Below are 14803 nucleotides of genomic sequence, written 5' to 3'. Positions count from 1 at the left end.
ATTGATAATTTTCCTTATTTTTTAAATTTAATGTGTGTTTAAAATGCGTTTTAAGTATAAAAGTGCAAAAATCTTGATGGATCTATCATTTCTCTATATTTTGCTAGGAAAATAGGAAATGGGTGCTGTGATTTCTTGAAATGTGCACACATACATGGCAACATTAAGGCAAAAATGGAATTGACAAGCTTGAAGGTGAATATTTGGTATGAGCACCTTTATTCTTCAACACCGTCTGAACTCTTAGGCAGTTTTTTTTCCTTGTAATTTCTTTAAGAGTCTGGAAACATTCAGAGATGACTGATCTGTTGATTGATTAGATATTTTTGCCGTAAGAAGCAGTTGATCAAGTGCAACTATAAATATTTAAACAACTAAAGGAAAAGCATAACACAAACAGTTAAACAACAAAAGAATAAAGGATTTAACATCCATTTTTTTAATTATTCATATAAAAACAGATCTTATTGAAAGACCAGTTCACAAGAAAAACAGTAAATATTTAGACTTTTGGAAAACAGCATCATAACACAGTCCTTTCCTCAGATTCACTCTCATATACACGATTCAAAAGTCTCGTTCCTAAAAAATAAAAACAGTCGAGCATGCCTTTTCTAAAGAGGTGAGGAACAAACATCCTGTACAAATAAATGATGAAAGAACAAAAAGGAAATATTCTTAAAACCAGAACGCTATAAATACATTCTTTAACCAGCAGAGACAAACAAATACAGTTAAATTAAAAGCACTTTGGTCTTCCTCCTCAAACACACTGAAGATGATTATGCTCGCATTTTTATGAATGAAGCTTGTTCCAGTGAACCGAGGCAACCATTTGTTTCTTTTCTGTGGGCATCATTACTTCACGTACCGTTTCGGATGTAATTCACACAAATCATCAGTACACACGCTGAACTAGCATTCGCTATAATACCAGACACACACAAACTGTATCACACAGAGTGATGTAAAAAATTGTTGATACAAAGTAACTTTTCTTCCATTGAGAAGGTGTTTTTAAAGTGCATGTCTTTGTTCACACACAGACACAAGAAAGACTTCACTGAAGTGTCATGTACACCAACGTCTAAAGGAGCTCTGAGCGTTCAACAGCATTTTATTTGAAGTCCAGTCAGTTTATAAAATATCTGAGTTGATTGTGATCACCTTTATTTAGGGTTCAGTTTTATTATCTGAATGAACTTCTAATTGAGATTTGACCTGGTGGAGTGAAGGGAGAGGCAGAGATCGCCAGTACGAGTTTCCGTTTCATTTATCCAACATTTTGCTTTTTGGGGATTGTCTTCTTCATGCTAGGACAGCTGAAACTGTTTGATCTGGGACTGGGAGTCGATAATGAAACCATCTGCTATGCAGGTGCGCTGCTTAACGAGCTGTTGGACACACATTACATTTTGGCAACCTATTTTTATGCTGTTATATGAAGTATCCAGAGAAGTTGCAGTTATCAGTTCACATTTTAACATGAAAACTTCAGTTTGAGATTTACCAAAAATCTTTGTCGGTCCAGTCATCTCTGTGTATTTAAAGGGCATCCACACAGAAAAAAAAAAAATTTACTCGTGTGTGCAACTAAATACAGTGGTAATAAAATTATGTTTTATGAGATGTGGCTATTTATCATTGTCTAAATATGAACTTAAGTCAGAGGTAAAGCTGTGTGGTCATTTGGTATGTTTGAATCGCTATTACAAGACTAATCATAAAGAGAAATACAAGAACTTGACTTTTTACAAATCTACACATCCAGGGAGAGAGCAGTCAAGACCAGCGTTGCGATTTTGTGAGATCTCGCCAAAAAAAAGTAAACAATAAGAGTCAATGTTTGGTGGAGAATGTGCCCCTCTCTAGCTGAACCGTAATAAGATGGACTGAGGACACTGCAGGAAGTCTAGAGCTTCGGTTGGAAAAACAAAGTGGACAGATTTGACTTTTCCTCTTTGCCCCTGGATGAGACGTGTCGTCTCATAGTCTAGACAGACTAGTTACTCATTTTTGTCTGTAAAAGAACGGAAGGAAAACATATTAGAAAATGGGGCAGCAACACATGCTTGGATAGGCTCGAGCTGATGTGGTCTACAACTGCTGTCGTACTCTAAAAGCAGACGCAACATTAAATGACTGAAATGAACCCAGAACTGAAAGTGGTATTTCTGTCAGTTATTTTTTGTTGATGTTGCAACTAAAATGGTTTGTTCTACTTTCAGAGGAGCGTGAGACTGAAGATGGTGACATAGCTACCACACAGCTGCCAGGTGGCTCAGTCTGGGCAAAGTGTTAAAATAAATAAATATCAGATACTGAATCTGACTTTAATGCACTTGTTTAGGCCCAAAACCGACTGGATCTCTCTCACTGAACAAGAAACAAGAACTGAAAAGCTCCATTAAACTACCAGCAAAGTAGCAGTAGCACTTTGTTTAACTTTAGACTTATTTTCACAGTTTTGGGGAATGTTGAAATCAAACAACAATAAAATGTTGGCCTTTCTACTATCCCCATTTCACATTTTTATTGCCTAATTGTAACATCTACTCTTATCAGTTGCAGCTTAAAGAGAGAAAATATTGAGCAGACTTGAGTTCAGCTTATTGGTGCAGCCCTCCACGACAATCTGTTTCTCATGTGGCCCTTTTTGGGAAGCCACACGTGGCTTTGCATGTGTTCTGAACAAAGAAAGCTGACAGGCGACACCGTCGAGCCGTTTGAAGCCAGTTTACCTGCAAATTTAATGGACACAGTAGATGCTGTGTCAGCTCTCTGAGGGAAGTGTTACCATCTACTCGCGTATTGCTGGAAATGCTCCTGAAACCACTGATGCGGCTCATAATATTAAACTGGAGCAAAAATTAAAAGGGGTCTTGCTTCAGGTCACGCCGTCTAATAGTGAAGAATAACTGTAGACATGTTCAGTCTTCTTTCTGTTCACACGTCTGCGGCCGTGTCGCTTTTGTCCCTTTTGGTTTTGGTAAATGTCATCTGCTCTCTTGTTTTGTTTTGCTTTTAAATACCTGGAGAATGGAACTGTTAACTTCCCTTAAGAGATATTTGCATGTGGCCTGAGTGTGAACAGGTGCAAGACACCAGCAATGTTTTTAACCAAACCAGTTAGCAGCTTGATCTAAAGGGGTCTGTGTGGAGCATTTACTCCATCTTAAAGAACAGTATTTGTTTGTAATAAAATTAAAAAATGTTTGACGAACTCAGTTTGTTTGAATAAAACCACTGGACTAACGTTTGCTTTTTTAAAATCTGTTTTGTTTTGAAACTCAACATATAAATAACATTCAGTTTAAGCAAAAAAGGAAAAAATACAATAAAATATTTTTGCCTGCAAATGAGTTAAAATGAAAAGCTGCAGATCGAGCTGAGAACCTCAACCATCACTTAATAATAATTTATGTTCACACAGCGTTCCCCCTACCAACAACTCGGGGGGGCAAGAGGAAAAAAAAAATAATGTGTGTGGGGGTGGGGGGAAAGCACACTACTGTGTTTTTGTTTGTGTTGAAGCCAACTTCATGTGTGTAAATGCAAAAAGCATCCCAACAAGTCTTGATCCGTCTAAAACGACAGGGGAGATTTGCTTTAGAGCAGGGGGGAGGAAAAAACAAACAAGCGAGAAGTCTCCCCTCCAAAGCGGTAACCTAGGGGAAACACTCATAACACTTTTGTTGACAGGTAAAAACCGAACTTTGTGTCACAAAACACAAAAACATGAAAGAAACTAGAATTCAAATAAAGCCTAGGTATAAACACTGAATGGGTAAATAAATAGTCTGTGAATTGCACAAAGTGGAAACGTTGAAGGTCAAAGCACTCTGATATGTCGAGGCTGAGGCTCGGTCTCTCGGTGGGTCGGGCCAGTCAGACGAGCGTTCAGCCAGTCAGTGAGAGTGAAGTGTTGACGCCGTTTCTCAGTCCACTGTCATGATTTGATCTTCCACAGCTGTGAACGGGAACAAACGAGCACACGTTAGACACGCAAATCGGAGAATTCAGCCAATGAGCAGCTACAGTTTAACAACAAAACGCAGGAAAGGTATCAAAGGTAAGATCAACAGTGCTGCAGGAGGAGCCAGATTAGGTGTCAGCTTATTAGACATTTGGTCTACTTCGTTTATATCTCTGCTAAATACTGGAAACTGTACCCAATAGTATGAAGCCAGGTAAAGCTATTTTATTTAAATCTGCCTCGATCACCACGGTAACTTACAGTAGTGTGCAAAAGTCTTCATTTTTTTATAGTTTGCTGGGGAAATGGGTGGAACAGTTTATTGAAATGTGCAAACATACATGGAAATACGGAAAAAAGGCAAAAAGAGTTTCTACAATTCTAATGAGCTTGAAAGTCTACATTTGTGTGACATTTATTCCTCAACACAACCTGAACTCTCTTAGGCAGCTTTCTTCTAATTTCTTTAAGCGGTGTCCAGGAATAGTTCTCCATGTTTCTCGAAGGACATTCGAAGCTCTTCTTTGGATGTTGACAGCATTTTGTTCCGTTCTCTGTCAAGTTGGGCTCATATCAAACTGTTATCTTTATCATTTTTGTAGATTCAGCTAAAGTGTTTTTCCAACATGGCGAAACACTTTTGCACAGTACTGTACGCCCTGCTAATACTGAGCTGGACCTTCTTTTACATTTAGAACTACCTTCAACTTCACTGGTTCTTTACACTAAGCTGTAAGTGCAATATAGATTTCTGTTGAAGGAAAACATTTTGCAAAAGAAACCTGGATCAGCTGTGTCTCACTAGTATCACAGGAGGCTGTGAAGTTACAGCAGTGAAAAATGCAAAAATGCATGATCACAGGAACTTTTCGTGCATTCAGCTGGCCATGCACATGTTTTTATGCCTAATCGTAATCTGCTACCACAGCTAATATATAACACAGAATAGAAAAGAATAATTTTGCTTTAATTTGGGTAGGAACTAATATGATTTCAACATCTCTGTCATTAGGTTTTGAGACACGGTCAGTCCTGAATGCACCAGTGTTTAAATCCATCAGCTCTAATATGCTAGAATATGTGACAGACAAATAGCAGCACTAAGAGCCACTGAAAAAACAAATATTAAGTTATGAATTCACATTTTCTACAACACAGAATTTTTATAGCCTGTCTTTTGTGAATATCTGTCACCTGTTTCTGTGATAATATCTCTAAAGTAGGCAGCAATTAATCCATTTTTGTTAGGAAGACGAGTGAAATCACACGCCAAGCACCCCCTGTTACACGAGCTCGTCCTGAGCTGCCTCAATCAGAAACGCTGCTGTGACACCCGTCATCTCTGCCTGGATTTCAGATTTTTGTTGAATCAGCTAATGCAAAGAAAGCCTGTCTACGACTGACTTTGATTTTAAATTTGTGCTCATCTGCTCCCTCATAGGTCAGAATTCAGCACACGTACTTCTCCATCACAAACTCATCTTCCAGGGATTCGATTTACACTGCAAGATTATGATATGTTTTAACCCAACAAATCTTGAAAATTCATTTTTGGTGCTAAAAAAAGGATTTTCAGTCCACATTGTCTGTTTTGCACCTTTACTGTTTTACTTCCTCAAAGGACAGAGGTTTTTTTGGGGGGGGTTTCCACCACAGGACAGACGTGAACAGATACATGTGACTAAAGAGCGTTCACGCGTAAAATTACCTTCAGGTTAAATCCTAACAGGTCAGATATGACTCCTGACACAGCAGACAGGATGACCACCTGGGTGATGTTGTAGAGCAGAGGGTTCATCGTCAAACCGTACAACCTGAACGGAGTATCCAACTCCTGGAGAAAAGGAAAGAAAAAAAAAAAAAGAGTCAGATTGTAAAAGCAGGGGCAGCTGGTGCCAGATGACCAACAAGAAAGGATATTGAGACAGTGTGTGTACCTTGAGTAGTTTGGTTGCCAGTTTTAAAACATTGTTGACCAGTGTCAGCTCCTCCTTCTTGTTTGGCTTCTTCTCCATCTTCAGATACAGGTTAATCTGTGAGAAACGCAGTGGATCAGGGTCAGAGTTTGGACACGACACTGATCATACTTGTATATTGTGTGTGTGTGTGTGTGTGTGTGTGTGTGTGTGTGTGTGTGTGTGTGTGTGTACCTGTTCAGTGAGCAGGATGGAGGTGTTGCTATACTTCTTGCTGGTCTCTGAGCCCAGAGTAACGAACCGGAGCAGGAACAGAGTCAGACTGGAGCACCAGATCACCAGCTCCCAGTTATAGTGACAGTCCAGGAACGTTTCATGGACATGGAGCAACTGGAGGAAGAGAGATAAACACACTGTTCAGTTTCTAAAACCAAAAATAAAACACAGACTTGCTGATACTGTAATTCCATTTTTTTTAATGTATATGAAACGCCACATTTGTAACAAGCTGCAGTGTCTTTCAACTCATTTTCCCTTTTTTACAGCACAAGTACTGTAAATGTCACAAAATAATTATTCTGAAGGTCGATGCATTCACATATTTGCTCTTTATCAGTTTTACTTGAGCTGACTGTTCTGCTAATTGTCTGTATGACTGACCCCTGGTGGCAGAAACTGTGCAACACACATGTAAGACTCGTCTGCATCATGTGCAGGTTTAGGCTCTGCAGCCAATAAAAACTTGTTTTACTGGCTAATGTGGAAAAAGCTGTTATGTAACATCTTGAGGCCTCAGGCTTTTCAGGTAAAGATAAAATCTTTTTGATTACAACATCTTTAAAGTGACCATAACTGGCACGGCTGGATTACCCTGCAGTGCTATCTGCTTGATCACTTTTTACACATAAACAGAGCTGATGATGTCAAGCACTCCTTCAGTTCCTAAGTGCAAACAAGCATGGCGGCGCCGCTGAAAGTTAAAACTGTGTAATTCTTTCAGTGCCAAAAAACAAACAGTGAAAAGTAAAATAGCAGCAAAGTTTAGTGGGTTAGTGAAACTGGGCTACATGATATATACTGATGAGCTACCTGGTGGGTAGCTATAGTGTGATTAGGCTTATGCAGGCTGTTTTTTTCCCCCCGTAGGTTCACATGAGGGTCCAGACTTCCCATGGACGAGAGGATTCTACAAGACTTGATGGTGCACAGTAGTTGCAAGCTGCTTTGATGAGACATATAGTCTCAGTCTCAGGAAGTGTGCTTCAGGTTACGCTGTAGAGCTTCAGGGGGGTTTGTGATTACGATGTAGCTACAGTGCAGGTGTCCTGCTGAAGCATAAATTCCCAGTTAAAAGGGATTTTTTTCCCTTGAAGTGTTGAAATAATTAGTACCCAGGTCACTGTGAGTCCATGAGCTGTAGTTTAGAGTTTTTAAAAAAAATGTAGATTAAAGACAACTAACCGAAGAATGACAATTTAATATACTCTGAGAACCGTGTAAAGAGGAATCTTCCCATTGAACTTTTTGTGATTTCCTGCCTCTTTGGAGCAAAAAGAGCCGATACAAACACATGCGATATCAGTGAAAAGCCCACTATGTCCTCTATTTAGTACATCAGGACTTTGCCAAAAGATAGACAGGGGTGCACATAAGTGGTCTGCAGGTGCGCATTCGCTGTCAAAATAAAAGACGCGCACCAGATAAGAAGTTGCAACGCGCGTTTGGCTACATAAGATTTTCTGAAGGAGGACAGACATTTGTTTAGAACTCTTAAAGATGTCGAAGAAGCAAGCTCCTTTAAGCAATTACTTTGGTGTTCTTCCACCTCCAAAGAAATGTCAGAAGGAGTCCGAACCGCAAAAGAAGCGTGTATTCTCAGAAAAGTGGTTGCAGGAGGTGAGCTGGCTGCAAACAAATGATGAACGCACAGAGATGTGGTGCAGAATATGCCGTGAAAATCCCACTCTAGCTGACAAAAACAGTGCCTTTTATATGGACGCAAACGCGCGTTGCAACTTCTTATCTGGTGCGCGTCTTTTATTTTGACAGCGAATGCGCACCTGCGGACCACTTATGTGCACCCCTGGATATAGACCAAAAACAAATGTCCATCACAGAGGACATAAATGAATCGGCAGGTTCTCATTTTAGGGGACTTGGGTATTTAAAAAAAAAAAAATAAACAAAAAAAACCTGTAGAAAGTTAAAAGGGCAAGAGCAACACTTTTTGTAACATTTCCATGATTTATCCACTTTGTAACTTAAAAAAAAAAAAAAACTTTTATATTTTGCTGATTTGACACCTTCAGAAGTTACCTGAGCACAGCAGATGAAGACGACTGACAACGTGAGCAGGAAAGCAGACGATACAATGACATCCACCGAACGCTGAGGACCCCGTCTCTGCAAATGCAACAGTTTCTCCATTTGTGTCTTTACTTAACATTTAATTTTTTCCAGTTGTACATTTAAGACTTTTACTTTTGTACCTTGAGGTAGGAGCGTAGCGACAGCCACATCTTGATGTTCTGAACTTTCTTCAGCCTAAAATGTGGGACCTCAGACTTCCTCGCTCTGCGGGCCGAAGTCAGGTGACCAAAAAGTTTGGCAAACAGAAGTCTCTGAAACATCGACGTGATTGTAAGTACAGGGACCGTTTATCCGACTTGCAAACGATCAGCAGACAACAGCTTTTATCTGTGCACCTGTTTGTATGTCCTCTCTGCTACGCTGAGCAGGAAGAAGAAGAGCCAGATAAGGCAAACGCGCACCAGGAAGCTGAGCGTTACCATGGTGATTACCAGGACATCTGAACCAGACCCACATCCCAGCGCCACAGACAGAAGCTCATTGGCTGAGAGAGTGGTCAACTGATCCAAGTCACGGTACTGAGCCAGTCTGCATAGGAAAGAAGGATGTAGGTCGGAAAATAATAAATCCACACATTTAAATTCTTAAGTTACTATATTTTTAAAAATGATACCTTGCCAAACTGTTTCAGATACATGTAACAATATTAAACACACAGGCATTAACATGATCATTCAAACTGAATTTTAACTTCTAAAAATGCAGTTAAAAAAATGAAACTGCTATTATGACGAGTAAACATTACAGTTTTGCATAATCATGGTTAGAATTACTACCAGTAACAATGTTGCTGTGGAAATCACCACATAGGTAGGCGAGTTGGCTTTCTCAAATAAAATTATTCACAGATATGGTCTGGATATTTACTTTTGTCCTGGTCTTAACATTCATAACAGCTGATTGTCACTGTTCAAAAGACTTCAGTTGGATCACTATTCAAATACTGACCACACGTGTAGTACGGATTACCTGTAAGCAAAGGGTGTGAGCCCAAGTGCTACTGAAACTAGGTTCCCAAAGACCTGGTAACCGATTCCAGGAGTGTAAAGATTCACCTGTGAAAACAAACAAACTACATGAGTACAGTGCCCTCGTTAGTGTTTTTTGCTTGTATGGACAGTGTCACTCACTTTGTTCATAATCATGCCGCTGATCTCCAGGACAGACATGTCTGCTTTCTTGCACTCGTTTCCCTCCCACACGATGGCGCTCACCCTTTCCAGGCCTGGGTTGGAGCTGTGCAGCCAGGGAAGGTGACCCTACAGGGAAACCAAACACCATTAAATACTGACACCTCTCGTCACGGCAACTACTACTACTACTTCAGATCATCCCACCCCATCCCTATTATCCTCCTCTGTATGTCATCTTCCACTATGCCCACAAAGCTTCTCTTTCTCTATCCCTTCTGTGTGACAGCTCCATATTCGACATCCTTTCTCCAATATATCCACTCTCTCTCCTCTTCGCATCTCCAAACTGCTCAGCCTGAGTATCCCTCTCATATAGTCCTGTATAATCGTACTCAGGTCTCACTACCACCTTGTAAACCTTCCCCTTCACTCTTGCTGCCATCCTTTTGTCAGAAATCACCTCTGACACTCGTCTCCACCCATCGTCTTCTCTTTTGTGCACTGTCCGATGTTTTGGATTATTGACTCTAGTTGTTTCTACCTTCACCTTCTCTACTCTATTTAGTGAAACTACTCTGCTTTATTACTGCTAAAAGTGGAGGTAAAAGTAGGGTGACCAAAATTCCTGTTAAACTTCAAGTCATCCTAGTGACATATAGTTATGTGACGTTTCCTCCCATGAATTTGTCATAACTGTTATACACGTCTTGGCTCACTGTTTTCTTCCAATTGTGATATTGTAATGATTTGGTCTAAAGAATAGCAAACAGACAGAGTAGCAAGATTCCTCTATTCCTGTGTGAAATACAACCTCCCTCAGTCATTGAAAAAGTTTGGTTACTCAAGTTTTAAGTACTTTAATCCATAAATCCTCAAACTCCAAGTGTGAGAGCATTTACAGACCTGATGGAAAGGGTCGTCTCTGTATTCCTTCTTGGCCGGACACACAGGCGTTCCTCCTCCTTCTCCCTCTGTGAGGAAGAGCAGCGATAGTGCTTATTTACATGCAGTCATCGGAAGATATGCCAGGGTTCATATGCATTTTTCAGAGTCAACTTCAAGCACTCTTTAAGCACTTTCAAGCTTTTCCAGCACATTACCAAAAAATCCCAAAACTATCCCCTCAGTAAGACCATGTAAAAATTAAAACAAATCATCTCAGGTCGACCTAAATGTCCTTTGTTCCCCTTTTGTTAAAACAGAGAAAAATGCACCACACAAAAACACTGAAAAAGGAAATGGTTGCCTTATATGCATATAGTGTACAAACTCAAAAAACACATTTCTCTTAAAAATTAAGATGCGCAAATGTAAACAAATCAACTTGTTAGAGACGTTCCTCTCCACTTGAAAAAAAACAACCCCACAAAACAAGAAAACTTCACCAAACGCCACAATAATCCACAGCAAGGCCAAATTAAGTTTTTTTTCCATCAGATATTGATGATTCTTTCCTGTGTGACACAAAAATAGGAGACAGATGTTTGTTTGTTTTTAACTAGTTAAACACCCACGCCCAGAAAAATGGGGGCTAAATGGAGGCGATCACGTTTAATCGGTTATAACACAAGGTCCTAAATATAAGTGCCGACATGAGTAGTGTCACAGGTAATATCCATATTTTGTTATATGATTTAAATATGGCCGCACAGCAAGAAGGTCCTGAGTTCAATTCCAACATCAGGCCGGGGTCTTTCTGTGTGGAGTTTGCATGTTCTCCCCGTGTTTGCGTGGGTTCCCTCCGGGTACTCCGGCTTCCTCCCACCGTCCAAAGACATGCAGCTTGTGGGGATAGGTTAATTGGATAATCCAAATTGTCACTAGGTGTGAATGTGCGAGTGAATGTGAGTGCGAATGGTTGTCTGTCCCTGTGTGTTGGCCCTGCGACAGACTGGCGACCTGTCCAGGGTGTACCCCGCCTCTCGCCCTATGACAGCTGGGATAGGCTCCAGCGCCCCCCGCGACCCTGAAAAGGATAAGCGGAAGCGAATGGATGGATGGATGGATTTAAATATGAACCAAAGCATATTTTATGCTATGAAATACTTTAAAAAATTAGGTAAAGGAAATAAAAAAATCAAATGTTTCTATGTTTGAGTCACAGTAACTTTGACATAGTAACATCTGCAGTAATATTTACACCTCTGATGACATCTCACAAGTGTTAGCTGTATTTTGTTACCAAGACTGTTTACACACAGTTTGTACTGGGAGAGAAATGCTCCATTTATTTTGGTCATTTCATTTTCAAGCAGAAAGCTCACAAAACGCTTGAGGATCTAACAGCTTAAAGTTAATTCCCAATAAAACTAACTGTGAGATGTTTGACTACATTGCTGTCTGAATTATTGTTAAAGTCCTAAATGATCACCTTTAAAGTCTTTGTGCTAATAACACCATGTACAGTAAGACAGACATGGAGAACAGCACTGACTGGAAGAGGCTGTGAACAGATGACACACTCAGTTCAAATCAGCATATAACAATTTAAGCATGCACAAGCATTGACCTAAAATCTATTTATCTAGTCTGTCATCTGTGATATAATTATGTAAAATTAAGATGTATTTTTCATCTCCCTTAAATAAACAGGCAGCCTTCAAGTATGAAATATTCATATATTAAAACACTTAAATTTGTCTGTTGTCTCAGTGGCTCATAGACCCCACAGGCCTCAGTGTGAGCTTGAAGCCATTATAATGTTTAAGTTGTTTAATGTGTAGGTGCTCACAATAGACAGATTTTGAATGAAAGCCAGGGAACTTCAGTAGCACAAAAAAGTGGCTATTCTTTGTGTCCACAAACAGCAACCTCCAGTTCGTGCACTCATCCCGACTGTTCGGGGGGAGGGGAGGGGTCACACATTGAAACAGGCTGATATGCAGAGGTAAGGCAGCCCAGGTGGAGAAATTTTGCTTTTACACTTCGTGACTCATTTTATTTCTCCATCTGATAAGAAACAATTCAGTCACATAGTTATTTGTGGTGAATGAAATACAGTTTCAAGCACGTTTAAGCACCACATCTGAAATTCAAGCACTTTTCAAACCTTGAAAAGACAATATTAAAATTCAAGCATTTTCAAGGATGTCAAGCACCCGTATGAACCCTGGTATGCGTCTGAGTTTAAATGACCTTAGTACCCAGCAGATGATTTCTACATCTTCCTCTCACCTGTCTCTGACGTGCAGGACGATCGGCACTCAGTACAGTGCAGGAAGTCCTCCCACATCAGGTCCTCGGTCTCAGACTCGTGTCGAGTACTCTCTGAATCCTGAGTCCTCAGACTTGAACATCTGGAGCTGCAGCTGGTACCAGACTTGGGGACATCCTGACAGAAAGGAGAAAATGACTGTCATTTGTTTGAATTTGTCCAGTATAAATGAATGAATGAGCTTCCTGCGAAGTTGATGTGTCCATGCTAACCTCCACAGTGTAGTGTTTCTTATAGTGGTGCGTATTCTTGCGATTTCGGAGTGCACAGTCACTGTTCATTCTTTCCACTCCCCTGCGGAGGGCGCTGTAGGACGCTTCAGGGTCCTCCTCACTGGAAGCCTCATCCGACGCCGGCTCCTTAAAAACAAAGTGACATGAGAGTCAAATCCAGGACAATATTAGGGTTAAAATATTGAAATAATGAACACTGATAGGTTACCTTATTACCGCCGGCCAGCAGCAGTCCATTGTTGCGGGCAGCGTGACCGTGTGCAGGCTGCGTGTGCGGGTTCCAGCACACCTCGTCAGCCCTATTTAACAAATCGCATCGCTGCTCGTGGAGCTGGAGCCCCTCCTCGCTACTGCGATTGGTCACACGGCCGTCCAGCGACACGTAGCCGTTGTCCGTTTCTGTGGATTTATCGATGGAAAGCTTGGACTTCTTGGACCTTTGGTAGGAAGCAAAGGAGAGGAAGAACAGAAAGAAAACCAGACCGGAGGTCGATGGGGGGGGAAAGTGCAGAAACAGACATATTTAGATAAGCAGACAAGTGGCAGGGCTGTGATTATCTTAAACTAGTAAATAATTACAGTTAGAAAATTAGACATGCAATAGCAAACTCACAACAGGATGCATTCAACACAGTAATGTGGAACATTCACACAAAATAAACGCTTGTAATGGCAGCTAAGTCGACATCAAGTAAGATACCTGCATTTTAAAATACAGTGTTTTATCTGTAGTACAATTGGTGATACTGCTTTCTGATACTCATTACAAGAGATTTTTTAAAACTATTTTTGGAATAAAAGAGCCTGAATCAGATAGAAGAAAGAGTGTTTTGGAGCTAAAGTGAGTGTGGCAGATAATCAGTGGATGGATTTCCCAAATAAAGAGCTACTTGGATCTCAAAAAGGTTCCACACTGTTGCGGTCTGCTGAAAGCTTGTTCAAGTAGAAGCATGGGGGTTAGGGCTTTACTCACCACAGACATGCACGCCTCTTGCCCCAATGCTTCTTTTAAACATAGCTTTATCAGCAAATTACTGGCATAAAATTTAGCTGCAAAATCCACCTGCACCTCATTAATGAGGGAAAGATTTGGCACTACAGGAAGCAGAATTTACACAGGCGTTAAACTGCAGAACTGACTTTACATTTCAGCACCAAGCTTGCATGTTTAGTTGACCAATGAGGGGGACGGTGTTCTCCATCCCTTCCTAAATAAACGTTAGGTTATGATGTTGCAGCTAAAGAAAAGCTAAAGATTAGGCTCTGAGGCAAGGCTGGGTTTTTGTTTTCAAAAAACCCAACGTTTGAAATTCAGAGATCTCTTTGCAAATTAATGGATTCAAACTGTAGCCCAGCCCTGCCTATGTTCATCATCTCATTGTAGGAAGATGGAAAATGAAAATACACACCCAGCTTTACAGATATCATGCCAGAAATCTTGGAAGAAAGCGCCCAGGCTGTATGTGGTGCTGGCTGAGTGGGAGTGTGGCGCCCCCTCCTGTGTGTTATCGGTAGTGCTAGACCCGTCGCCTTCCCTATGCACCTCCATCTGAGATGCCTTCCTCAACTTCCTTCGGTTTGGAAAAAAGTGGAGAGACACTTAGAGCGGACCTGGAGACTCCTGACACCACAGCCGTGTGTCCACCGGCTGCACCTTCATCGTAACACTGATGATACGGTTCAACTAACACAGGAAGCTAAACTCAAAAAAGGTGCTGTGACTCAGCCGGCACCCGCTGGACACACAGGCTGAAACAGATCAAAGGCAAATTCTCCCAAAATCATCATCTAGGCTGTTACTCTGCAAAAGTAGATTCATGAAATAATACAAGCTAAAATTTAAATATAATAGCATCAAAACAAAAAGATGATAAAATAAGGATTAGGATGCTTCCAGTTTCACTGGTGTTCTTTGGGTTGTGAATGTGATAAACTGAAATTCTGTGTTTATTTTTGCAGGA

General features: G+C 40.7%; 1 protein-coding gene across 3 annotated transcripts in view; it reads right to left on the bottom strand.

Moving 5' to 3' along the window:
- Window positions 1-189: 189 nt before the first annotated feature.
- Window positions 190-14803, bottom strand: part of LOC146369212 (protein PHTF2) — a 56722-nt gene continuing 42108 nt past the window's right edge. For 2 of the 3 annotated variants that reach the window (XM_084910552.1, XM_084910553.1), the window contains 14 exons: window positions 14252-14413; window positions 13051-13279; window positions 12822-12968; window positions 12570-12726; window positions 10299-10366; window positions 9393-9521; window positions 9232-9317; window positions 8598-8790; window positions 8382-8513; window positions 8209-8295; window positions 6127-6282; window positions 5914-6009; window positions 5685-5810; window positions 190-3970 (listed from right to left, as the gene is read on the bottom strand). In XM_084910552.1, the coding sequence (XP_084766678.1) occupies window positions 3950-3970; window positions 5685-5810; window positions 5914-6009; window positions 6127-6282; window positions 8209-8295; window positions 8382-8513; window positions 8598-8790; window positions 9232-9317; window positions 9393-9521; window positions 10299-10366; window positions 12570-12726; window positions 12822-12968; window positions 13051-13279; window positions 14252-14413 (1789 nt within the window). In that variant the 3' untranslated portion in view covers window positions 190-3949. The remainder of the gene's footprint in view (window positions 3971-5684; window positions 5811-5913; window positions 6010-6126; window positions 6283-8208; window positions 8296-8381; window positions 8514-8597; window positions 8791-9231; window positions 9318-9392; window positions 9522-10298; window positions 10367-12569; window positions 12727-12821; window positions 12969-13050; window positions 13280-14251; window positions 14414-14803) is intronic. The other variant, XM_084910554.1, reaches the window with a different exon arrangement.

Source organism: Perissodus microlepis, chromosome 17 (genome assembly GCF_051167445.1).
Source record: "Perissodus microlepis isolate ML-2025 ecotype Zambia chromosome 17, ASM5116744v1, whole genome shotgun sequence".
Classification (NCBI taxonomy): Eukaryota; Metazoa; Chordata; class Actinopteri; order Cichliformes; family Cichlidae; genus Perissodus; species Perissodus microlepis.
Note: the sequence above shows the minus strand (reverse complement) of the source record. Positions and strands in the feature narration are given on the sequence as shown.